Raw genomic sequence first — 25404 nt, 5'->3', positions numbered from 1 at the left:
GCTGAGCTTGTATACGGGGCGCCACTAGTTGTCCCCGGGGATTTCATACCTGCCCTTCAGGACCAAGGGGAACAACCCCCAGCAGTTCTACAAAGACTGCGCGAGAAGCTCGGCGCCTTGGCCCCGATTCCCACCTCATGGCACGGTCAAGCCCCATCCTGCCAGCCCAAGGAACTACGGGACTGTAAGTTTGTTTTCGTTCGCAGGGGCACACCTCGGGCGCCATTGAAACGACCATATGAGGGACCGTTCCGAGTCATACGGAATAACGGATCCACTTTTATTTTGGACATTGGAGGCAGGGAACAGGTTTTCACGGCGGACCGCCTCAAACCGGCCCATTTGGATCTGCAACAGCCTGTCGAGGTTGCCACGCCACGACGCAGAGGCCGCCCCCCTAAGCGGCAGCTGGCACAGCCCACGGACCTTGGGGACTGTCTCGCCGGTTCTGGGGGGGGTTGTGTGGCGACTCACCGTCTAGTCGGGCGAACCGGCTCGGCAGTCGGGTCGCGCGGCGTCGGAGCGACGAGGCCCAAGATGGCGGCGGGCCTCGTCTTTCCGAGCGACGGGGAGAACCCGCGCGCGGGAAAGTCCTGATGACGTAGGACTTACGTCATTGCCGGTTTTTTGGGCGGGAGTTTTTCTCCCTTAAAGGGCCCGCACAAGGCGGGAAAATAAACCAGTTCTGTTTGGCAATCCTCCGAGTAGAGTCTTGTTTTATTCCGCGGTAGTAACCGCTACACATGTATTGAAATAGATGCAATTTAAAGTAGTGGTCCTATCTGCCCTTTTACTGTAAACATAGCTATCCTGATTGCTAGGCTTACATTCTTTGGTTGATGCATGTACCCCTGTCTCTCACTGACCTCACTCTCTTGAGTCCCACACCCCTGCCAATCTAGTTTAAACCCATCCTGGTGGCAAAAGCAAGTTTGCGAAGTAAGATATTGGTCCCCCTCCAGGTCAAGTGCAACCCATCCCTGTTTTACAGGTCGCCTCTACCCCAGAAGAGATCCCAATGATCCAAGAACCTGTATCCCTGCCACCTGCACCAGCTCTTCAGCCACACATTGATCTGGCCTGTCTTTCTAATCCTGAACTCACTAGCACATGGCATCGGGAGTAATCTGGAGATCACTAACCTCGAGGTCCTGCATTTTCTTGCCTAACTCCCTATACTCATTCTGCAGGACCTCATCCCTTGTTCTACTTATTGTCTGTTTCCTTTGTGAATACTGATGAAAAGTATTCATTAAGGACTTCACCTATACCTTCTGTCTCCAAATACAGATTGCTCCTGTTGTCCTTAATGGGCCCTACTTTTTCCCCTTGTTATTCTTTGGCAGGGGCAGTGGAAAGTCCCTGGGTTGGGAATGGGATGGGTGGGGAGGGAGGAATGAACTAGGGAGTCACAGAGAGAGTGGTCCCTGCAAAAGGCAGAAAGGGGTGGGGAGGGAAAGATATGCTTGGTGGTGGGGTCCCGTTGGAGATGGCAGAAGTGGTGGAGAATGAAGTTTCCCTCCCACTGTGGTCAAGAGAGCTCACACCTGCACCTCTGCCACTTCCTGCACCTCTGTTCTCACCCCACCCCTCCCATACCCAACATGGATAGGGTCTCCCCTGTCTTCGCATTTCATCCCACCAGCCTACGTATTCAACACGTCACTCTCTGCCACTTCCACCATCTCCAACAGGACCCCCACCCATCTTGCTCTCACCCGGGGACTTCCCACTGCCCTCACCATAGGTGTAACACCTGCCCCTACACCACCTCCATCACCTCCATCCAGGGATCGAAACAGTCCTTTCAGTTGAGACAGAGATTCACCTGCACCTCCCATAATATCATCTACTGCATACGGTGCTCCAGGTGTGGCCTCCTCTACATTGGCGAGACCAAACACAGACCAGCTGACCATTTCGTAGAACACCTGCGCTCTGTCCGTAACCGTGATTTGCATCTGCTGGTTGCCAGTCACTTCAACTCCCCCTCCCACTCCATCACAGATATGTAAGTCCTTGCTTTCCTCCACTGCCAGGAGAAGTCCAAACGCAAACCTCACCGAGGAACCACAATGAGGAACAGCACTTCATTTTCCATCTTGGGAACTTACACCCTAATGGCATGAACATCAAATTCTCCCACTTTAAGTAACCCAACTCCCTCCCCCCCCCAACAACCATGCCTCTTCTTTTCTTCCCTTTCCTAGCCTCTCTCTCTTTTTTCTCCTCGCCAATGTTTTTTTTCCACTCCCCTCCCCTCCCCCACGGGGTGCCTGCCTCCGTACCCTTGATGCATCCCCTGGTGGATCTGCACTTCTCTCCTCCCTCCCATCTGCCCATGGCTATCTCTTACCTGCATCTACCTATCACCACCTTGTGCCCACTCCGCTTCCCCTCTTTTGTCCACCTATCACTGCTCTGCTTTTCTCCCCTTAATATGGGGCCTCCCCTTTTCCCACCTTCAGTCCTGAAGAAAGGTCCTGACCTGAAACATTGACCGTCTGCTTGTCTCCTTGGATGCTGCCTGGCCTGCTGAGTTCCGCCAGCATCTTGTTGTTTTTTCATTAAGGATGATTGAGGAATGGAGCAGGGCATCACGGGGGGGGGGGGGGGGGGGCGCGTGGGGAAGCAATCTCTTGAGATTGCTGGAATGTGAGAGCACTAAGCAAAGGGAGGCCTGAAGTCAGTAGTAAAGCTCCAGTCTCTACCTCGGCTTGGATCACACACCGTACATTGAAGTGACTTTCTCAGTAATATGCTAGAAAGCCTAAGCAGCTTAGATTTTAACATATCAAAATTCCCATTCATCCGCTTTGTTTCCCTTTGAATTAAAACAGAACTTTTCTCTTTATATCCTGCAGAAATTGAGCTTCTGGCAAAACAGTATCTGGACAGAGGGTATTTGGTGCCGGATCATGTAATGACTCACCTGATGCTGGAAAAGCTTAAGTCAATGGGAGAACAGAGCTGGTTACTGGATGGCAAGTGTCTCAGCTTCTTGTATGTTTTAATGTCAACACTATCATGGTCTCAGGAATTACTGAGCAACTTGAGTGAAAGTGCAAGTTTTGGGGTACTTCCTTTGCTGTAAAGAATAAAAGTTGAATCAGGAAATGGTGATTAGGTGATGCAAAGATTATGTTTCAACATCCTATAGGATGTAGAAAAATGTAGGAGGGAGGAAGGACAGCAGGAGAGGAGATCTATAGCTTTAAGCTCCAGGGAAATGAATCAAAGAGGGAGATACAAAGGCAATTTAATTACTCTCCTATGCCATTGTGGAGAGAAGAAACACATTGAATGACTTCTGCTTAGACACTCCCTTGGGATTGATAGTGAATTGCTTCCACCCATTCTCTGGGTTCTGATGAAGTCAATGAAGGCTGTGCCACAGGTGGCGTAGCAGGTGCTTGACAGGATAGGTGAGGTGGGTTGTGTGAGAAGTGGTGTGCTCTTGCTGTGGTTTATGCTGGGATTCTGTGTGCTTTCAATGAATGGACTTCAGTGCTGGTGCACCAAAGGTTCTCATTGCCACCCTAAAGTCTCCATTCTGAGTGGCAATGAGCCGGGGATTCACATGAGGCTGGGGGATGGTATATTTTTTCAAGGAGGATCTGCTCTTCTATTGCGATGGAACTCAGAATAAAGTGTCAGTTTCAGTAGTCTGGTGTTCAGCATGTAAACAATATTGGAGCCAACTAAGTGTAATTAGTACCTTGTTGATGAAAATTTTACTCTGGGAATGGACACTGGTGTTGGTTCCTTTATCCTGTCAAGAGATTTGAAGGATTTTGTGGTGACAGCATTGGTAGTACCTCTCCAGTTCTTTGGGATAGTTGCTGTACGTAGACCATATCTGAGTATGGAAGGGCAGGGATAACTGCTACCTGTTCAACCATGAGATTTGTCCCATTTTGAGGTCTTCAAACACTCTTTATCTCAGATGCCCAAAGGCTGCACTGATGTACTGAAAGCAACGATGGATTTCATCATTGAGGGGTTGTTGTTGGGATATGGGAAGTGGCAACACATCTTCTGGGATGTTGTGTTGTACAGTGGGGGTCTGTTGATAAAGGGCTATTGTTTTGGAGATGCTAAGTGTCAGGCCCTGCTTCCCATGTGTTTCAGTGAATGAGTTGATGATTTGGAGCTCAGCCTCTGAACATGCACATACACAAGTGTTGACTGCATACTACAGTATACTGAGTTGGGGTGACCTTGATTATGGAGTGGAGATGATGTAGTTTGAAGGGTTTCCCATTTGTTCGGTAGATTAGCTGCATTCCAGCAGGAAGTTTGTTGGAGGTGAGGTGCAGTTTTGTGGCAAAGCACATTGAGAGAAGTGTTGAGATGATGATGCAGCTTTGCTGGACACCAGTCTGCACTGACATTGCGTCATTGGGTCTGTTGTAGACCCATTGGTTAAGGTTACAACATGTATATCATCATGTAGCAGATGTAAGCTAGAAACAAATTTCTGTGGGCAAAGTTCTCAGACAAAGTTCTGAGAATGATGATCCACAGTCAATCTCAACCAATGGAATCAAAGGCTTTTGCGTCGTTGACGCTGCTCCCTGCATTGCTCTTGGAAGATGATATCTGCTGTGCATTTAGATGGATAGAATCCACAGTGCATTTCGGGAGACCATTAGGTGGAGGTGGTTGAGAAGGATCTTTGTGATAATATTCACTGTGGCAGACAGCAAGGAGACCTCCCTCCAGTTGCTGGAATCAGAATTGTTTCTTTTCATGAAGATGGTAATGTCAGTTGTCAGGGGTGAGGTTGTGAATTTGTGACTGGAGTTCCTGATTGCCAAATTTTAGAACTTCAGCAGGGATACTGTCTGCCCCATTGTTTCTTAATTGGCCCATGTCCTTTTACCTTCTTGTTAGTCTTGGTGATGACAAGGCTAGATTGGATAGTTTGCTTCAGGAAGAAGTCGAGGTCTCTCATGTCAGGGATAGACTGGTGGTTGAGGAGATCTTTGGAGTATTCCTTCCAGGGTAGCTGACTGCCTGTCTATCCTTGACAGACTCTTCTCCATTCTTGGCGGAGTGGTTCCTTGGATCTTTGGGCCATAGATGGCCTTGACAGCACTGAAGAACCCCTGCATGACATAGTTATCAGTGAGCTGCTGGATCTCCTGCACTCTTTCCACTCACCAGCTTTAGGTCATATTATGTCTTTCGGATGTCAGACTGCAGAGCCATTTCTGTCCCTTGAAGTGTGGTTGAATTTCCATCCCAGGAATGCCTGTTTGCAGTTAGTTATGTCCTGGATATCTTAATCATTCTTATCAAACCAAAACCGGAAACATCGCAGCAAAAAAAAACCAAATAATGAGGGTTTTAAAGACCTTGCAAAGATACTTTTTCTCAGATAGCTCAGAGACAACCTGTTAACTACCATCTAACAGGAACCACAGTGTCCACAGCTCCTGGACTTATGAATAAGCACCTATGAAGTCTTGATTTCTTCATGGAAGAACACCAGAACTGTTTGATTGGAAGTCTATAAAATAAAGTTAATAGCATTAGAAATTATGAGTACTGTTATGGCTAATGCATGCTGCACTGCGCTGTGTGTTGAGCAAGAAAATAATCCTTTTGTGAATGGTATCCAATCCAGACTAATGTTTAACACATGGTCCCTATTCTCTGGTAAACTTCCAAACCAGTGTCAATCCAGGCTTTAAATCCTGAAATGATCCGAGCATAGCTGGTGTACATTTTTTTTTCTATCAAATGCTCTTCTACACATTCTATTTAGGACATTGCCCTCCAGCTGGGTTTCCTTTCTGTGAGGACAGTGTATTTGAGCATGAAAAGTAAAAACATGTTTGACCTTCGACTTCTTCTTATCAAATATCCATATAACCAATTTTGGCAGCAATTGTTGGACATAAAATGAGGAGTAATAATTTATTCCTCCCATTTCTAGCTGAAGGAAACTGAAACCAATTGCAAATCATGTACTGATATCCTGACAGAGACTAGCTAATGATGAGAGCTGGGTCCCAAATTATAAGTCTTCCTTAGTCCTGCACCAGATAGGTAACCAATATGGATTCCTGTGCTGTACTCCAGATTTCATGCAATGTTGTTTTCTATTTCAGTTGCCTTGACAAATTCTTACCCTTGTCCTTATACTCTCCAGCCTAAGATCAGTCAGTAAATTTTCTGCCCAGTGTGAAAAAGTGCTGTACAGACAAAAACATTATAGAATTGATCTCTGCATTGTAGTGCATTCTGCAACCTTAGCCAGAGTGGCAATAACTAGGTTGCAATTATAACAGAACAGCATAGGAACAGCCCCTTCAGCCCACAATGTTTGTGCCTGTCTAAATGCCTCTTAAGCATTAGTATCCACCACCACCCGGTCTACCAATGTGTTCCAGGCACCTACCACTCTTTGTATAAAACAATAACTTACCTCGTAAATCTGTCAACTTTCACTCTCTCACCCTAAAGCTACGCCCTCTAGTATTTGATATTTTCATCCTGGGAAAAAAAGACTTTGACCATCTACCCTATCTAAAAACATCAGGATAGATTGAAAAACATTAGGATAGATAAGTCACTGGGGCCAGACGGGATATATCCAGGGTTATTACGGGAAGCTAGGGAAGAGATTGCTGCACCTTTGGTGACGATCTTTGTGTCCTCACTGGCTGCAGTAGTACCACCAGATGATTGGAGGGTGGCAAATGTTGTTCCTTTGTTTAAGAAAGGGAGTAGGGATAACCCTGGGAATTACAGACCAGTGAGTCTTACTACAGCAGTGGGCAAACTACTGGAGAAGATTCTTAGAGACAGGATTTTTGGGCATTTGGAGAAGCATAGGCTGATTAGGGACAGTCAGCATGGCTTTGTGAGGGGCAGGTCATGCCTCACTAGCCTGATTGAATTCCTTGAGGATGTGACAAAGCACATTAATGAAGGTAGAGCAGTGGATGTGGTGTACATGGATCTTAGTAAGGCATTTGATAAGGTTCCTCATGGAAGGCTTATTCAGAAAGTCAGGAGGCATGGGATCCAGGGAAACTTGGCTGTGTGGATTCAGAATTGGCTCGCCCATAGAAGAGAGAGGGTGGTTGGTGGTAGGTGGAGCATATTCTGACTGGAGGTCAGTAACTAGTGGTGTTCCACAGGGATCTGTTCTGGGACCCCTGTTCTTTGTGATTTTTATAAATGACTTGGTTGAGGATGTGGAAAGGTGGGTTAATAAGTTTGCTGATGATACAAGGGTTGGTGGTGTTGTGGACAGTGTAGAAGGTTGCTGCAGATTACAACAGGACATTGATAGAATGTAGAGCTGGGCTGAGAAGTGGCAGATGGAGTTCAACCTGGAAAAGTGTGAAGTGGTACACTTCGGGAGATTGAATTTGAAGGCAGAATACAAGGTTAATGGCAGGACTCTTAGCAGTGTGGAGGAACAAAGGGATCTTGGGGTCCACATCCATAGATCTCTCAAGATTGCCCTGCAGGTTGATAGGGTGGTTAAGAAGGCATATGGTGTGTTGGCCTTCATTAGTCAGGGTATTGAGTTCAAGAGCTGCAAGGTGATGTTGCAGCTCTTTAGAAATCTGGTTAGACCACACTTGGAGTTTTGGTCGCCTCATTATAGAAAGGATGTGGAAGCTTTAGAGAGGGTGCAGAGGAGATTTACCAGGATGTTGCCTGGACTGGAGAGCATGTCTTATGAGAATAGGTTGAGCGACCTAGGGCTTTTCTCTTTGGAGAGAAGGAGAATGAGAGGTGACTTGATAGAGGTGTACAAGATAAGAGGCATAGATTGAGTGGACAGTCAGAGACTTTTTCCCAGGGTAACAATGGCTAACATAAGGGGACATAATTTTAAGGTGATTGGAAGAAGATATAAGGGGGATGTCAGAGGTAAGTTCTTTACACAGAGAGTGGTGGGTGCGTGGAACACACTGCCAGCAAAGGTTGTGAGGGCAGATACATTAGGGACATTTAAGAAACTCTTAGATATCCACATGAATGATAGCGAAATGGGGGGGGGGAGGGCGGGCTATGTGAGAGGGAAGGGTTAGATAGATATTAGAGCAGGATAAAATGTTGGCACAACATTGTGGGCTGAAGGGCCTGTACTGTGCTGTAATGTTCTGTTCTCTCTCTCTCAATTTTATATACTTCTGTCAGGTCACTCCTCAGCCTTACAATGCTTAAGTGAAAACAATCCAAGTTTGTTCAACCTCTCCTTATAGCTAATACTCACTAATCCAGGCAACATCCTGCTGAACCTCTTCTGCACCCTCTCCAAAGCCTCCACATCCTTCCTGTAATGTGGCAACCAGAACTGCACACAATACTTCAAATGCAGCCGAACCAAAGTTCTATACTGGTGCAATATGACCTCCCATCTTTTATACTCAATGCCCCGAATGATGAAGGCAATAATTCCAGACACCTCTTTCACCTTCCTAACCACTTGCGTTGCCACTTCCAGGGAGCTATGGCCTTGTACCCCAAGATCTCTCTGTACATCAATGCTCCTAAGGGTCCTGCCATTTACTGCATACTTTCCTCTTACATTTGACTTCCCAAAGTGCAACACCTCACCCTTGTCAGATTAAGCTCCATCTGCCATCTCTCTGCCCATATTTCCAACTGATCTATATCCTGCTGTATCCTTTGACAACCTTCCTCATTGTCCACAACTCCACCAATTTTTGTATTGTCTGCAGACTTACTAATCAGCCCATCTACATTTTCATCCAATTCATTTATATGTAACACAGACAACAGAGGCTACAGCACTGATCCCTGCAGAACACCACTTGTCACAGACTTACGGTCAGAATATCACCTCTCCACCTCTAACCTCTGCCTTCTATGGCCAAGCCAATTTTGAATCCAACCTGCCCAATTCCCATGGATTCCATGTGCCTTAATCTTCTGAATCAGTCTACCATCAGGGACCTTGTCAAATGCTTTACTGAAGTCCATGTAGACAACATCTACTGTACTACCCTCATCAATCATCTTCACCACTTCTTCAAAATAACTCATTTGGGTTTTAAGACATGATCTTCCCCATACAAAGCCCTGCTGACTATCCCTAATAAGTCTGTGTTTTTCCCAAATGTGAGTAAATTCTATCCCTAAGAATCCTGGATTTATTGATCTTGGGATAGGGAGGATAGTGATCCCTGCTGAGAAATGTAGATGATCAGTAAGAATAGAATCAAGTTTGACTGCATTGTACAACATTGCTAAATTGTTTGTTGAGAGCTGCTGTTAACAACAACTGCAAAGGTTTCTAACATAGTGAAACAATATGTGCGATTTACATTTAATGGAATGAAGCTATTTGAACATGTACATTGATTTTATTACAGTAATATCAACTGTTCAAGCATGCACATACAAACGCTTTTCAGAATTTCTTTTTATGACTTGTGTCATGAATTTCAAGATGCAGATGATTTATTTTGACATTTAGAGGAATAGCTCCTCCTGCTGGTTTTATTGGCAAATCATTGCCTGATAATATGATCTTTTATGCACCGAGCCCAGGTTTCCCTCATACGCTAGCCCAGGCAGAAGCACTTAATGGCATCTACCATCTTGATCTTGTCATTCACTTGAACGTCCCATTTGAGACATTGAAGGAGAGACTCAGTGCAAGATGGGTTCATCAGTCAAGTGGAAGAGTTTACAATATGACATTCAATCCTCCCCTTTTGCATGTAAGTGCTGACTGAGCTTTTTGCCTATAGATACAGAAACTTGTTTTGGCACCTAATATCTGGAGGAAAAGAAGTTGCATTCATTAAGTTACACCTTCGGTAATATTGAAATATACACTGAACTGGTTTTTCAACTTAACGAGAGCCTAATCCATTACTGACTAAAGAAATGCCAAAATACTTATAATGTAAAGATGATTGCACTGAATGGTAGAGCTTAAGCATAAGGTTTTGCACTGTGCATTTCTGATCTCTGCTGTGTCACTAAGATTGGAGTAGTCCTCAGAGACCTGGGAAAGTTAGGTAAAAATGAGGCATTGAAGGAAATGGTTGCTTTGGCATACAGATTCAGATTCAAAAGTGGCTGGTATGGAACACTGGATCTGCCCTTTCACTTGTGGAGACTACTTTAAATAGTAAAACTCAAGAAACAGAAGTAATTTTAAGCAGATGGTGTTGTGAGACAAGTTCGAGGTCTCGAAGGACAGGGACTCTGAACACAGCCTTAGAGTTAAATGATATATTTACAAAGGCAAACACAGGAAAAGGTAACGGGGCCACACACAAGCATGCACACACACCGGTGATAGCGAGCGTGAGAGAATCGCAACAAGGGTAAAATACACACACACACACACACACACACACACACACACACACACACAACGAACTGGGTACAAACAATCAAGGAAAAGCAATACGCTACCTGCCACCCCTTGACTCAGTGCAGGCACAGTTCTACGTTATTGGGAATCCTAACTTATTTCTCTTAGACAATGCACAGTTTACCAACAAGGAATCCCTCAGAGACAAAAAGAGGCTGAGCCATGCACATGTGGCACACTTTATAGTGCTGGAGGGCTGGGGGTGGTCCAGCCCAGGTAGTTCAAAATGGCCAATGGCCCGGTGCTAGCAAGAACTAATTGATCACCGGAGACCAATGGCCCGAGGCCAGGTACAAAGGTGTTTAAAGGGGCCAATCGTCAGGTGTGCACTGATGGGTGGGATGGAGCCAAACCTTGATTGACAGTGGTGTGTCTTCCGACGAGGTAGGGGCAGTGCTGTCATCCGACCAGGTAGGGGCAGTGTTGTCACATGACAGCCACGACCTCCACAATACAGATGGAACATTAGCCTTGCAGAAAAAAACGTTTATTTTCTAATTTCAGAAATGTATTGAGTGTGCATGCTGACCTTCTTTAAGAACCAATCATTAGAATCCTGACCCAAAAGAATCTTCCAAAGAGTTGGGTTTATTATGCATTTAATTGAACTATAATTAAGATAAAACAATAATGGATTTTAAAGGCATAACCCATACAAACAACTGATATTATTTACTCCACTATCTGGCTCTAGTTATTTAAAGCAATAAATAAAGACTAATTTTGAGTGGCTGTCTGTCCTGTTTTCTGTTTACCCCCAATGTTGCTTCTTTAAAGATGCAGTCTTGTCATTAATCTAGTTGCTGTGAGGGATATCTTATGATTTTTTTTTCATGCCATGATTCTGTTCTTTATTACAATTTAAATGATCTTTTTTTCTACGTGCAGGGAATTGATGACATTACTGGGGATATTTTGATCCAGCGTGATGACGATAAGCCAGAAGTGGTTGCATCCAGACTGCGTCAATACAAAGATACTACAAAGCCAGTAATAGATTTGTACAAGTTAGTAAAAGAAAACTTTTCTACTTGAAACCTTTGATGTAGCAAATCTCCTGAAGTACTTCACATTGTAAGATAAAATTTGAGCTGAGCTTGTGAAAAATATAAGGATGAGAAATGTGGTAAATTCACTGGAGGCTTTTATCGGTGGGGAATGTTGAAGCATAATAGAACGGTTTCATATTATTTATCTTGATTAGATTAAAGTGATTTAACATTTAACAATTCATACTGCCCTGGTTACTTTGGTTGGCTGTCCCTTTTTAAATTGAAAGCTATTTATTGGTGATAACTGTGATTGACAACAAAAGTTGACTGATCCTTTGTTACCTCCATATTTCACTCCATTATTAGGTACAGACTGAAATTATGAAAGATTGTGAAATGAGTAAAAGGGAAAGATTATTTTCTCCAGTAGGAAGGTTTGTGGTCAGGAGACATTGATAAAAATACCACTGAAAATGAGCAAGAAATGTTTCAAAGAAATGAGTTATGGGAGTATGGAATGATTTACCAGAGGGAATAGTTGAGGTAGGGATGCCTGCAAGTATTTACATTAGTTTTCTGTATGTGGTCAATGCTGACAAGAATAGATTTATTACCCAGATGATGTTTCCAGTGAAATTGCACTGGTAGCTTTCTCCGCAAACTATGTGGTAACAGTTTAAAGCCTTGTGGTAATGGTACTTTAATAATTATGTAGGTGGGGTCATCTGGGATGTTGACCTAGCAACTATGAATGATCAGCAACATTCCCAAGTCATACTGGTGTGTCTTGGGTTGCCCCTCATGCAGCCACAATGCACTGGAAGTGATGACAGTTAGCAGAGGTACTATTCAAGTGAGCTAATGTTCTGGATAATACCAAGCTTCTTGAGTATGGTCAGGACTGCACGCATCAAGGTTCTCATATATTTCCTTCTTGAAACTTGTAGATGATAGGGAGGCTCTGAGAAGTCAGAAAGTAAGCCACACCTCATCAGGGTATCCAAATCCTATTCATCTCTTAGTATAGTTGATCAGGTTTAATTCTAGTCAGGGGCGACATTGAAAATGTTGTTGGTGAAGGCACTTAGTGATGGTGCTTCTGTTGAAGACCAGGAGAGAACATATGGACATAAGAATTATTGATCCAATTGTAAACACACCTCCACACTCTTGTCCATCAGCAGCAATATTTTACCCTCTCGCTTATCACCTATCTTTTTTCCTTCAAATGATCTACATCCATCTCCCTTTCAGGAAGGTAGTTCCAAACACGCATAACTCCAGGAGAAAAAATAATTGTCTCATCACTAATTTAAGGCAACACCCTATTTTTAAATGGAGTCCCCTACATCTAGATTCTCTCCTAAGGGGAAAATTCCATTCCACATTCACCCTGTCAAGACCCTTCCAGATTTTATATATTTCAATCAAGTTCCCTCTCATCTAAACTCCAGCAAATACAAGCCTAGCTGCTTAACCTTTCCTCGTCAGACAATTCTACCATTCTAGGTACTCGTCTGGTAAACCTTATCTGACCTGTTTCTTTAACTAAGGAAACAATACTGTACACAGTACTCCAGATGTGATCCTCCCTGTGCCCTGTGTGAAGCATTTAGCTGGTTAGCTTTTCCCTATTTAAGTTAGTTATTAACTGAAGTTCATGGCAGAAATGTTACTCCTCACTTAGCAAATCCCACTGTTTGAACTGCTTCATTGTGGGGGTGTTATGAGTGGAGCTGGATTCTGAAATTGTTGCAGAAGAGCCCCAATACAGACTTCGTGACAGAATAAAGATTATCCATGAAACAACAGATTATTGAGGAACTCCTATAGTGATATTCCGGAACTGATGACCAGCATCAGATGACCACTTTCATTTTTGTTGTGTTAGATATCATTCCAACCACTGGATGATCTTTTCCCTATGATTCCCATTGACTTCTGTTTTACTAAACCACCTTCTCCTGGAGGACATGTCTGGAAAAATGTGGAATTTTGGGGATTTTATTCCGTTGGCTACCCCCAAATAATTGGGGTTGGTGGTCCAGTACTATAACCACTGGGCTACAGTTCATATTAAGGAGAAAAGTCTTCTTAGGTAGTCCTGGGATTGAGGATGACTTGCTTCCACTCTTGGTTTTGTGAGTTCTGTGGTAACTGATGAGGCTAATGTGGGAATCACAGATCCTTCCACAGATGGGACAGGGGGTGGCTGATGGAGCAGACCGATAGCTAGTTTGGGAAGTGGTCTATTACTTATGCCACTTACATGGGTTTCTGTGTGCTATCGAAGTTCTCAATACCCTCACAAATACACCTCCTCCACTTTTACTGGTAATTGACCCAAGGTTTCCAGGAGTCATTGGGGATGTTGCATTTCTACAAGGAGGTTTCGAGCACACCCTTGAATCTTTTCCTCTGACCGCCTGGTATTCTCACCCAGTAACAGAGCTTGGAATAGGGTATCTGTCTGGGGATATTGGTGTTGGGCACATGATCAACGTGGCCTACCCAACAGAATTCAGTGAGTGTAACCAGGGTTCAATGCTGCAGATGTTGGCCTTTGAGAGGATGCTGTGATTGGTTCACTTATCCTTCTAGAGGTTTTTGCAGAGATATTGGTAACTTCGTAGTGCCTTGAGGTGCCTGTGGTAGTCCAAGTTTCAGAAGCCTATATAAGAACAGGGATCAGTGCTGCAAGGAAAGTAGCTGAGTATTTAAAGCAGAGGAGCAAATGCTGATGAACAGGGCTTCATGTGTAAAACGAGAGCATGCACATGATAGGGATAACTATCTGGGTTTGTGATGTATAAACCTGTGATTGTTATTCATTCAGAGACTTGGAAATATACTTAGATGTATTAAGATGGGGAACATATCTTGAATTTAGTACATGTATTATTGGTAAATGCAGCCTGAATAGACGTAGTCAATCCGTAATTCCACTGGGGGCAGCCAATGAAAATGAACAACAACTATGCAGATGGATTTTAGTTGGGCTCCACAGATGTAATTTTGTGTTTCTTCATTAATAAAAGCAAAGAATGCTAGAAATACTCAGCCTGTCAGGCAGAATCTGCAGAAAGAGAAAAAAATTAATATTTCAGGTTGTTGCCCTATCGTCAGAACTGGGAAAAAATAAATACAAACAGGTTTAATGATGCAGGGGCAAGAGAAGGGGAAAGGAGAGCAAACAGGATGGTCCATAAACGGGATGAAAGGCAAGAGAAATGGTGGTGAAAGCTGAAAGAGGGTGTTGGTGTATAGGTAAGGGAACAAAAGATCTCCCTGGAGGAGGTGAAACTGACAACATTGTTGTCTGAAATTACAGAAGGAAAATACTGTGGATGTGGAAGTTTGATGTGAAAACAGAAAATGATGGAAATGGTCCTGGTCTGAAATAGTTGTGTCAACATCAAGCAAAAAGCCTGTACTGTGTATTTGGAAGATGGATGCTGTTGCTTGAATTTATGTTGCTCAGTGCAAGCTTCAAAAACAGCATCTCATCTTCCAGCTAAGTACATTACAGCCTTCTGGACTCAACTCTGAGTCAACAATTTTAAAATAAACATTTCCTGTTTTCATTTCAGTTTTTTAGGATCCACAATAATTTGCTTTTGTGTTTGTTTCCATCTTTTGCTCCTGAAAAGTTCCTACTTTAGAACGTTTTCTCGACACAGTGCTACAAACTATTCTTTTAAAAGCAATGATTCCAGGACATAATCCATAGGCAAAAATTCCCTTGATTTAGTTTACCTGTAACTGTCATCTATGTGAAACCAGACAGTGAGTACCTGCAGATTTTTCCATAATGAAAGCTTCACAGATTATCTCAATCCCATCTTCACTCAAAAGACCATGTTTATTCACTACTCAGCATGGATCATGGGTTAATGGTCAAAAATAGAATCTTTGTCTTTTTCTAATTGAAGTAGTTGAGGCCAATTGCAGCCTTCTTTCACTGTCAGGAGTCAGTCAATTCAAATCGCATTTTGATTTAAATATGGGATTTTATTAATCTGTATTTTTCAGAACCACGTCAGATATTCCTTTAACTAGTTGAACAAATCCTTGAGCCCTATCAAAGAACAACTTATTGAAATTCCCAAAGGGGAGAAGGAGAATCCACAGCTTACAAACAGATCACTTCTTCATATTAACTGTTTCACTGCAGAGAAGGGGATGGGCTTTCTGTCGTTTTTAATGCACAGTCATTTATATAATGCAATACATGTTTTGCATCATGACCAATGATGTAAAAGGTTTCTTCAGTACTTGCTAAAACAATGGTACTTTAATGTGGGAAAACAAGTATTTTTGGAAAAAAACTTGTCATTTTGAAAAAGAATACATTAGCAATAGCTCAAACAAAGATGCAGATTAGATTGGCCACAACCCAGAAAGAAAACTGTAGTGTCTTTGTGGCTTCTAGTATCAGCCTAGTATTGGCACTGCTTTTCTGATTTTTCAGTTGTCACACAACCCAGATAGAGAAAATGTGTTGAGTATATGCAAGAACATTGGAACGTCATGAACCACAGCTGCAAGGAATTCTGCCAGAGCTTGGTGTATATTAGCATTAGTGGTCAAACACCATCTTGATACAAATTAAAGTGCAAACTCATAACCATGTAATATGGGTTAAGTACTGGTCCTTATTGCACCTGATTTCCAGATGGAAAATGCAGGAAAAGATAATGGTAAAGATAATTGCTGGGCTATTCCCTGTGCCCTAACTGATGTGACCTAGCAAGTGACTGCCACCAGAAAACTGCCTTTTTTTTGTTTGTTGTGGTCCATTTCATGTAGACATTTATAAATCAGAAAAATAAATCTTTGCTATATCAAGTTGGATGCTAGGTCTCAGCAATGGGAGAGTATAGTGTCTGAACCACTCCGTCACTCATCAGTCAGTCCCTCCCCAATTTTTCATTTTCCTTCTACTAAACTTTGAAATGTTGACTGGAATGATAAACCAATTGGTCTCCCTGGGAGACTGAGAATAACAACAAAGGAAACTGAAGAGTGGGTTGTAATTAGATCAGGGTGGAGGATGACAAAGTGAGAAAGGAGAGAGGGGAGAAAACTGGGAGAGGATTGGGTAATTCTACATGAAACCAAGTGAAACAAGCAACAAAAGGGCAACAATGAGTTCTACATGTTTAGAATACACTGAATGGGTCACAGCATTCTATCAAAGAGTCCATTAAAAACTCGCAGGTCAGATTTAAGAGCCCATTTAAACAATTACACATTTTCTGTGCCTGTAATGGGTACTGTAGAAGTGGGTGATGCAACAATAGACCTTTCTATAATTAAAAGAACAGAAAAGGAAATGTTAGTTGTAAATCACTGGAGCAGTATGGGGTACTGAAGAAAATAGGCTCTCCCAAGTAACTTTGTGGTTCTATCTATTTGCTCTTGCTGCTCAGTAAAGTCACAGAAGTAGTAGAATGAGAGGTGAGTAGTCTTTCAAATGGACAAACCTTGAATATTGCCATAGCCTAAAATTGGATTAGTTTTTGAGATGCATGATTTACCTCTCCTTCCTTGATTCCCCAGGAGGGAGGAAAGTCAACTGCTGCCCAAACACACAGAAAGTCAATTACACTCTTGCCTGCAATAACTTATATAATTTTATCTTATTGCCTGCCACCTTCCTGCATTTTTGCAACACGACCAGGTTGATTGTTTTGCTGACCCAAATACAGTAGCTGCTCCTGCAACCTGGCCCATGCCACAGCATTTTCCCCAGCCCAATTGAAACAGCTTCCTAACCCAGGAAAGAGATTAAATTTACTGACTAGTATCTTGCCTTCCTGTCCCCTTTGCCTGCATCATTGTTCTTCCTCATCTTCCCTCCTCCATTCCCGCTAAACCTTCCACGATCACCCTTGTCGTGCTTCTCCCAATGTCATCCAGATCTCCCTCCCACTCATCTCTTTTGTCCTCCTCTGTTCTTCCCTCCCCTTTGCCCTTCCTTTCCCCCCTTCCCATTCTATTGCTCCCCATTCCTTTTGCTCTTTTTCTTCCCTCCCTTCCTCTACCCATTTTCCATTCTACCTTTTCCACCCTCTTTCATTCTGCCTGTGGTGGACACTTTAATCTTATTCATTGCCAATAGGAACATGACCAGCTGCAGCTACATCTGGAAAAGAGGGATCTGTGCCTTAATGTTTCTGCCATGTTGGACATATTCACATTTTAAGCTTTTTTTTAAAAAAAACCTTGGTGATTGATCTTTGGCACAGCATATGCCTAGGATGAGTTAGTTTAGACCTTATTTAGCAATAGCATACAAAGAAATTGTTCATTGAGCCCAAGCATGTTGTAGTGGCAATGGCGAGAGTGATACTTTTTCACTATTTAACAAGTTGTGATGATATAATAATACATTTTGGAAATTCTGTTTACGTACTGATTCTTCTGTACATATTTTCAAAAGCACACAATGACCCAAGGCCCCTTTTTTAAGCCAAAATACTTAAGAGAAGGTCCAGATGATTGTCCTAAACACTGCCAGATTTTATGCTCTATTGACTTCAGTTAAACTGAGTGGGTTGGGTTAAAATGTGGTTCATTAGCATAGTTGTTATTATGGGCAATGTAGCATTTCTTTGGTGTTGTTTGTTTTGTACCTAGGCAAGAGCATTTTAGCTTTGTTTCGAAAAGTTTGGATTGGACATTCTTGAGATGCCTGGAACAGATGGTTTTTCAGTACTTTTTTTTCCCTGTCTCTTGTTGACTGGCTATTTCCTGACCCACCTCTCAAGTACTTGTAGACAAAGCTTAGTCTATGGACCTCTAGGAACAGTGCCATTACTGCTCAATACTTTTCTCATAACGTGTGGGCTCTAAGCAGCTTGATTCAGAAAACTGTGATTTAAGATCATCCTCCTATTACTTGATTCAGTGCTGAGCTATGCAGATTGGGCTTTAGGGAGCCCATTATTTTAAGATGATCATTTCTTTTTGACTGCTTTTTATTTTTTCTTCAGGACCAAGGGAATCTTGCACACATTTTCTGGGACAGAAACAGACAAGATTTGGCCCTATATCCATTCTCTGTTGAGTGCCAGGATTCCAGCCCTTAACATTGAGGCACCATTCAGACAAAGCTGAGCCATTCCATATGGAAGATTTCCAGGCAAAAAGAAATCATAGCGTATTTTTCTTGAATCCTCTGCATTTTACTTACTTTCACTCTAGATACCATTTTTTCTCCTAAGTGTATGCATGTACTGTTATTGCTGAAGCCTTCTTATTTCTATAAACTTCTGAAAAGCATTTTATCTTATTGTTATTTGAACAAAATATAGGCAGTGAAATGTTTGAAAATATCATTCCAAGTAGGCTTTTAACTGTTTTTCATATGAGATATCTTTCGTCTTGCATAATTGTATTCCAAACAATTTCACAGTACAGAATATCCTGTTATTCTGGAATAACTTCCTTTGATAATATTTAATTGGGCTATTAATTGGGATATCAATGAAGAACTTCTGCTGGATATAGAGTATACTTGTCACTTTATATTGCAGTATTCTAAGCATGGCAGGCCATCTGTGCTGTAACGTGATAGTTTATGTTTTTTAAATCTCAAAACAGATGCAACGCACTTTTTAAATAAAATTATTGTTGTGTTTCAGCAAGGCAATAGCTATGAAAGTTGGGGAGTAATTTACTTTCCCATTTCTCCATTCTAAGGTCAGATAAGTGTAGAGCAAAACTCACTTCCTCAAACAGTGTAAGTTAATCTCAAGAGTATTCTGTTCTTCAGTTTTAAGCTTTTTCCATTAAATCATTCCGCACACTCTCTGAATTAAGTTACAGGGTGGAATATTTTCTCTTTAGTCAGCAGAATTAAACAGCTGCTTTAATTTTATTAGTTTTGGTGGAGCTGAATGTTGGAAGGCAAGCACAACAGTGACTGATGTTCCATCACCCATTTAGCATCAAGACCAAAGACAGACCATGCTGAAATTGGGGATCATTTGATATGAAACAGAAGCTAAGTAATACAAAGTGTAACTCACTTAATTTTGATCCCTACAGTTAGTAGAGAAAAGAAATCTTCAGCTCTCCGTCTTACCAATGCTTAGAGCTAGCTCTTAAGTGTGCAAAGGCAGTTTAACATAAAAGTGTTATTTTATTGTAGATTTTTAATTGTCAGTCTGTATCATATTCTTTTCAGCAAAGACACCATTCAGCTAGCTGGATGTGATGTACAGTAAATATTTGTCAATCTGAGGACAAACTTTCCATTTCCTTAAAGTTTCTACACTTTTTTGAGAAAATTCCTTGCCCAGAGTGTTGACTTACGGTATACAGATTCACAAACTACCTCTTCTATCCTGGATAAATTTTCCTGTGGTCAGTGCAAAATACAAGTTCTATTATAAGGCTTAAATAATGAATGTAGACAGGTTATTCACACAGGTAAGGTGCACTGCTTAATTAACTTTCTTTCCCTGCTGATGATCACAAATAACCCTTTGCTAGCAAGGGTAATTGAGTAGGGATCAATATCACGAACATCAGGTAATTTAATTATTTTTCCCTCTCCCTCTGTTTTCTTGCCTTCAAAACCCTGGATGGAATAGTCACTCAATGCAATCACAGCTCATGTAGTTTGATCATTTGAGAGAAGGAAGCAGGTCCCCATGCGGCAATGGAGGTTGTCTGCTGGATGGTCCTCCTGAAGTGTGCCCTTGCTGGGTAGCGATGAACATGGAGAAGGCATTATAGTCAATAAAATGGTACTTTTTTCTTTGTTCAGTTAATTTTCTCACAATATTTCTCCTTTCATTCTGTTTTGAAAGCAATTGGTACCTTGTGGAGGTATTGTTTCACTGGGACCAAAGACCATCTAGCACTTTGCCCAAGTTATAGTTTTTCATGAGTGTGACAGCACTGAGTTTTGACAAACTATTTAGCATAATGAGCTCCACAGTCAAATTTGAACTTCTTCACATCTAGTGTTAACAGACAAAGACTATTTGGAAGAACAGGAACAAAAATTTTGAATAGTTTTCTTTCTTCACCATGTGCCCCTATTACAACTTATGTCTTGGACGAGTTAGCACCTGCACTGTCTGGTGATTTGCATTGCGTTCTTATTGGACAAATAGGAAAGAAATTACTTTTCCATTGTTCCACACTGAGGTGTTTAAAACTCAGTAACTTACCACACCATTTGCAGTCAGCCAGCAGTTGCTTTAAGAACTTCTGGTGAGGCAGCATTAGACTGACAAATACGAAGTGTTGCATGCATTGTACAGGTTCCACTTCAGCAGAAGATCTTAAAAGCAACATTAAGCTCCTGATCTGCAGGAGGCCCAGCCCTTTGTCCAATACTGTAACCTAAGCACCAGGAGGTTATCAAATCTTGGCAGTTTGTATAATTCCCAAGAGTAGTCACAGTGGGAGGTAGCATCCTGTAAATGGCACTCTTGATGTGAATTTTGCAATAAACAGGTGCAATGGTAACCAGTTCCCTCTGTGCCATAATGGCTAGTGTTCCAACCAATAGGGAAACACACTGGATACTTACCTGTGTAAAATTTCTACATGTTCATCTTTGCAAGACTCTAATTTTATTTCTTAAGAAGTCAAGGTTTGCAACTGATGTGTAATTAAATGGGGCAACTTTAGATTGTGCAATTTATGTAACAAAAACAATAATTTACAATTTGTATCTAATTGTATGGCTTTAAAATATATATTTGTTATCACTATTTCAATGAAGAATTAACCTCCTGCACTCCACAGCTACTCTGGTGACATCACTGATAGAAAGCTACTGCTGTTTTTAGATGTGGTTCTGTTCTTTGTAATAAGTGGAGCAACTTTGCACCAATTTGCATATGTACCCACGTGTACTTTGCAGATAGCATATCATCCCTCAACCTAGCAGACCCACTTGGTTTGAAGCTGCCACCTTATTAAATTGACTAGAACCACACGCAGAAGCAGAATGTTTTTTCTTAATTTGGATGCCATTGGACATGCTCTGGAGGATGAGGGACCCAGAGTGGTATGTCTCTTACAGGCAAGAAGTTTGACACGCAATCACCAACTTAAGACGTGACAGAAACTGGCAATTATTATAACTCTATTAAAATAATTTGTAACATTTTAGGCTTTCTAATGGCTGCAGCTCCTTTTCAAATAAAATGTTTGTAAAATAAAGCTATATACAATGTTTTTGCACTTGTAATTCAGCTGCATATCAATGTATGAAATTTTCCGACTGAAAAATCTAAGGTTTCATCTTAAGCTATTGATTTGCTAAAGTTTAATTTTGTTGAAGCATTTTTTATGAATTTTAAATGCATACTTTGCACTTTAGAAGGTATAAATTTTGGGTATTTATTTTCAATGTAATACAAACAATATTTGCTGTTATAAGAATAGGTTGGTTATAAATAAAATGAAAAATGCTGCTCTGAGAGCTCAATAGACAAATAAATATGTTGCCCACTCTGGTACTGTGTATGTAGGAAGAACACATATTTAGTCGTTTTTCTGGATTGAGTTGGTCTCAGCCAGAATAGCTGTTGTATCACAGTTATTGGCCTGAGTTTCCTCAGACAAAAGGGAGGGAATATTATCTAGGATCTTTACACCAGATCATTAAAGACCACAAAATGTTGCAGGTGGATGTTGGTTAAGACATGGTGCTCCTCTGCCTGTGGTGAACAAGTGATGCTCTGACCGAAGTGTGTATGTGCATGTAGCTGCTGGTCAAGTCTTCCACTGACAATTCGTAAGTCACTGGTTCAATTAATTAACTTCTTTTTAATTTTAATTATTAAAGATTTAAGTAGAAGTGCTACTTATAAGTAATATGTGAATATTTTCTTGAAGAGCTCTTTCTCTGGTTGCTTCTAATATTTAATTTTATAATATTATTTGCCCCAGGGATTAATAAGTCAAAACCACATCTTTAAAGTTCCAGAAGGGCAATAGCTTGGAAAGTTAGATAGTTTGCAAACAAGGATAGGCGTACATAGACACTGATTAATACATTGATATTTCCTTTGTATCACTTAAGATCATGTAACATACATTTACCTCTTTTTGCCTTAAAGGAAAATAGGATGTGACCAAAAAGTTGAAGGGAAATTTTGCAGGTAATAATCTATGGTGATGGGATGCTAAGCTTCAAATTAACACAAAATTAATTGTTTCCCCTTGTTTTCCCTTGTCTTTTAATGGTGTTTGGTTCCCTGATCAGCAGAAAATCTTCAGCACTCTATTCAATCCTAATGCACGGAGACTAGAATACCATGGATTCCCTTTTTGAGAATTTTCTTGCACAGTAGCATCTGAATAAATGCTTATTCCCAAATCTTTTTTCTCTAAATTACTATTTCTTTCTTATCACTGTACCAGTTCCACATTAAAATTTTTTTTGAAGTTACCATTGCCTTTTGAAAGTGTTCTTTTGTTGCATCCAAGCTCCAAAATTGCATTTCCACATTTCTAACTTTGTGCAAATAACTTGGATCTCATACTCCGAATTATTTTGTTCACCTTTACGGACAACCAAGGTCTGTGATGATGCTGTCTGGATTAGCCTCACTCTGCTGAAAGATCCCACTCCATCACCTAGCATGACAAATTTTAGATTCTTAGTAATTTTCACATATCATGCAGCACTGTGCAAAACTTATAGGATGTGACTGAGTGCTGGGTGAAGGACATGATTTCCTTTAAATTTCTGAGGTCCCTCTGCCAAACCTTTGGTTTGGGTTCTTACATCTTATGAGACATTGATATTAAACACTACTCAGTCTAGTGGGAAAAACACATGTGTTTCATACTGTTATGAAAATACATGGTAAATGAAAGAAATGTTGTTACACCTTTTTTCATTGATTTTTCTTTATTAAGGCTTTAAAGACTGGAGTTAGTGTGGTGGTAAGTGGAAATTAAACCATAAGATCATAAGACATAGGAGTAGAATTAGGCCATTCGGCCCATCAAGTTTGCTCTGCCATTCGATCATGGCTGATTTATTTTTCCCTCAACACCATTCTCCTGCCTTCTCCCATAACCTTTTACACCCTTACTATCAGTCTCCGCTTTAAAAATACCCAATGACTTGGCCTCCACAGCCATCTGTGGCAATGAATTCCACAGATTCACCACCCTTTGGCTGAAGAATTTCCTCCTCATCTCTGTTCTAAAGGGACACCCTTCTATTCTGAGGCCATGTTCTCTGGTCCCAGACTCTCCCACTGCTGGAAATATCCTCTCCACGTTCACTCTATCCAGGCCTTTCAATATTTGGTAGGTTTCAATGAGATCCCCGCTCATCCTTCTAAACTCCAGCGAGTACAGGCCCAGAGCCATCAAATGCTCCTCATATATTAACCCTTTCACTCCCAGGATCATTCTTGTAAGTCTCCTCTGGAACCTCTCCTATTCTAGTACATCCTTCCTTAGATATGGGGCCCAAAACTGCTCACAATATTCCAAATGTGGTCTGACCAATGCCTTATAAAGTCTCAGCACTACATCCTTGCTTTTATATTCTAGTCCTCTTGAAATGAATGCTAACATTGCATTTGCCTTCCTTACTACCAACTCAACCTGCAAGCTTACCTTTAGGGAATCCTGCACTAGGACTCCCAAGTCCCTTTGCACCTCCAATTTCTGAATTCGCTCCCCATTTAGTAAATAGTCTATGCCTTTGTTTCTTCTACCAAAGTGCATGACCGTACACTTCCCCAGACTGTATTCCATCTGCCACTTCTTTGCCCATTCTCCCAACCTGTCCAAGTCCTTGTGCAGACTACCTGCTTCCTCAACACTGTCTGCCCCTCCACCTATCTTTGTATCATCCACAAACTTGGCTACAAAGCCATCAATTCTGTCATCCAGATCATTAACATATAGTCACTGGCAGTCAACCAGAAAAGACCCCCTTTATTCCTATTCTTTGCCTTCTGCCAGTCGGCCAATCTTCTATATATGCTAGTACCTTTCCTGTAATACCATGGACTACTAATTTGTTTAGCAGCCTCATGTGCGGCACCTTGTCAAAGGCCTTCTGAAAATCCAAGTAAATAACATCCACTGACTTTCTTTTGTCTATCCCGTCTGTTACTTCCTCAAAGAATTCCAACAGATTTGTAAGGCAAGATTTCCCCTTAAGGAAACCATGCTGATTTCAGCCTATTTTATCGTGTACTTCCAAGTACCCTAAACCTCATCCTTAATAATGGACTCTAACATCTTAACAACCACTGAAGTCAGGCTAAGCGGCCTATCATTTCCTGTCTTTTGCCTCCCTCCCTTCTTAAAGAGTGGAGTGACATTTGCGATTTTCCAGTCCTCTGGAACCATTCCTGACTCTAGTGATTCTTGAAAGATCACTACCAATGCCTCCACAATCTCTTCAGCTGCCTCTTCCAGAACTCTGATGTGTAGTCCATCCAGTCCAGGTGACTTATCTACCTTCAGACCTTTTAGTTTCCCAAGCACCTTCTCCTTAGTAATAGCAACCACACTCACTTCTGCCCCCTGACTCTCTCGAATTTCTGGCTTATCTTATGTTGCTGGTGTCTTTCCCAGTGAAGATTGACACAAAATACTTATTCAATTTGTCATCCATTTCTTTGTTTCCCATTACTACCTCTCCAGCGTCATTTCCAGTGGTCCAATGTCCATTCTTGCCTCTCTTTTACTCTTTATATATCTGAGAAAACTTTTGATATCCTCATTTATATTATTGGCTAGCTGACCTCGCTTTTCTCCATTTATTGCTTTTTTAGTTGCCTTCTGTTGATTTTTAAAAGCTTCCCAATCCTCCAGCTTACCACTAATCTTTGCAATACTGTATGCCCTCTCTTTTGCTTTTGTGCTGTCTTTGACTTCCCTTGTCAGCCACTATTGCCTCATCCTCCCTTTAGGATGCTTTTTTGGGATGAACTGATCCTGTGTCTTCCGAATTACTCCCAGAAACTCCTGCCATTGCTGCTCTACCGTCATCCCTGCTTGGGTCCCCTTCTCATCAAC

General features: G+C 41.7%; 1 protein-coding gene across 2 annotated transcripts in view; it reads left to right on the top strand.

The window, feature by feature from the left end:
* Positions 1–22767, top strand: part of ak4 (adenylate kinase 4) — a 55657-nt gene extending 32890 nt beyond the window's left edge. For both annotated transcript variants that reach the window (XM_052013007.1, XM_052013008.1), the window contains exons 3-6: positions 2865–2984; positions 9547–9719; positions 11273–11391; positions 18375–22767. In XM_052013007.1, the coding sequence (XP_051868967.1) occupies positions 2865–2984; positions 9547–9719; positions 11273–11391; positions 18375–18498 (536 nt within the window). In that variant the 3' untranslated portion in view covers positions 18499–22767. The remainder of the gene's footprint in view (positions 1–2864; positions 2985–9546; positions 9720–11272; positions 11392–18374) is intronic.
* Positions 22768–25404: the final 2637 nt, after the last annotated feature.

The sequence above is a fragment of the Pristis pectinata genome, chromosome 3, assembly GCF_009764475.1.
Source record: "Pristis pectinata isolate sPriPec2 chromosome 3, sPriPec2.1.pri, whole genome shotgun sequence".
In the NCBI taxonomy this organism is placed as follows: Eukaryota; Metazoa; Chordata; class Chondrichthyes; order Rhinopristiformes; family Pristidae; genus Pristis; species Pristis pectinata.
This window is presented reverse-complemented; position numbering and strand designations above follow the sequence as displayed.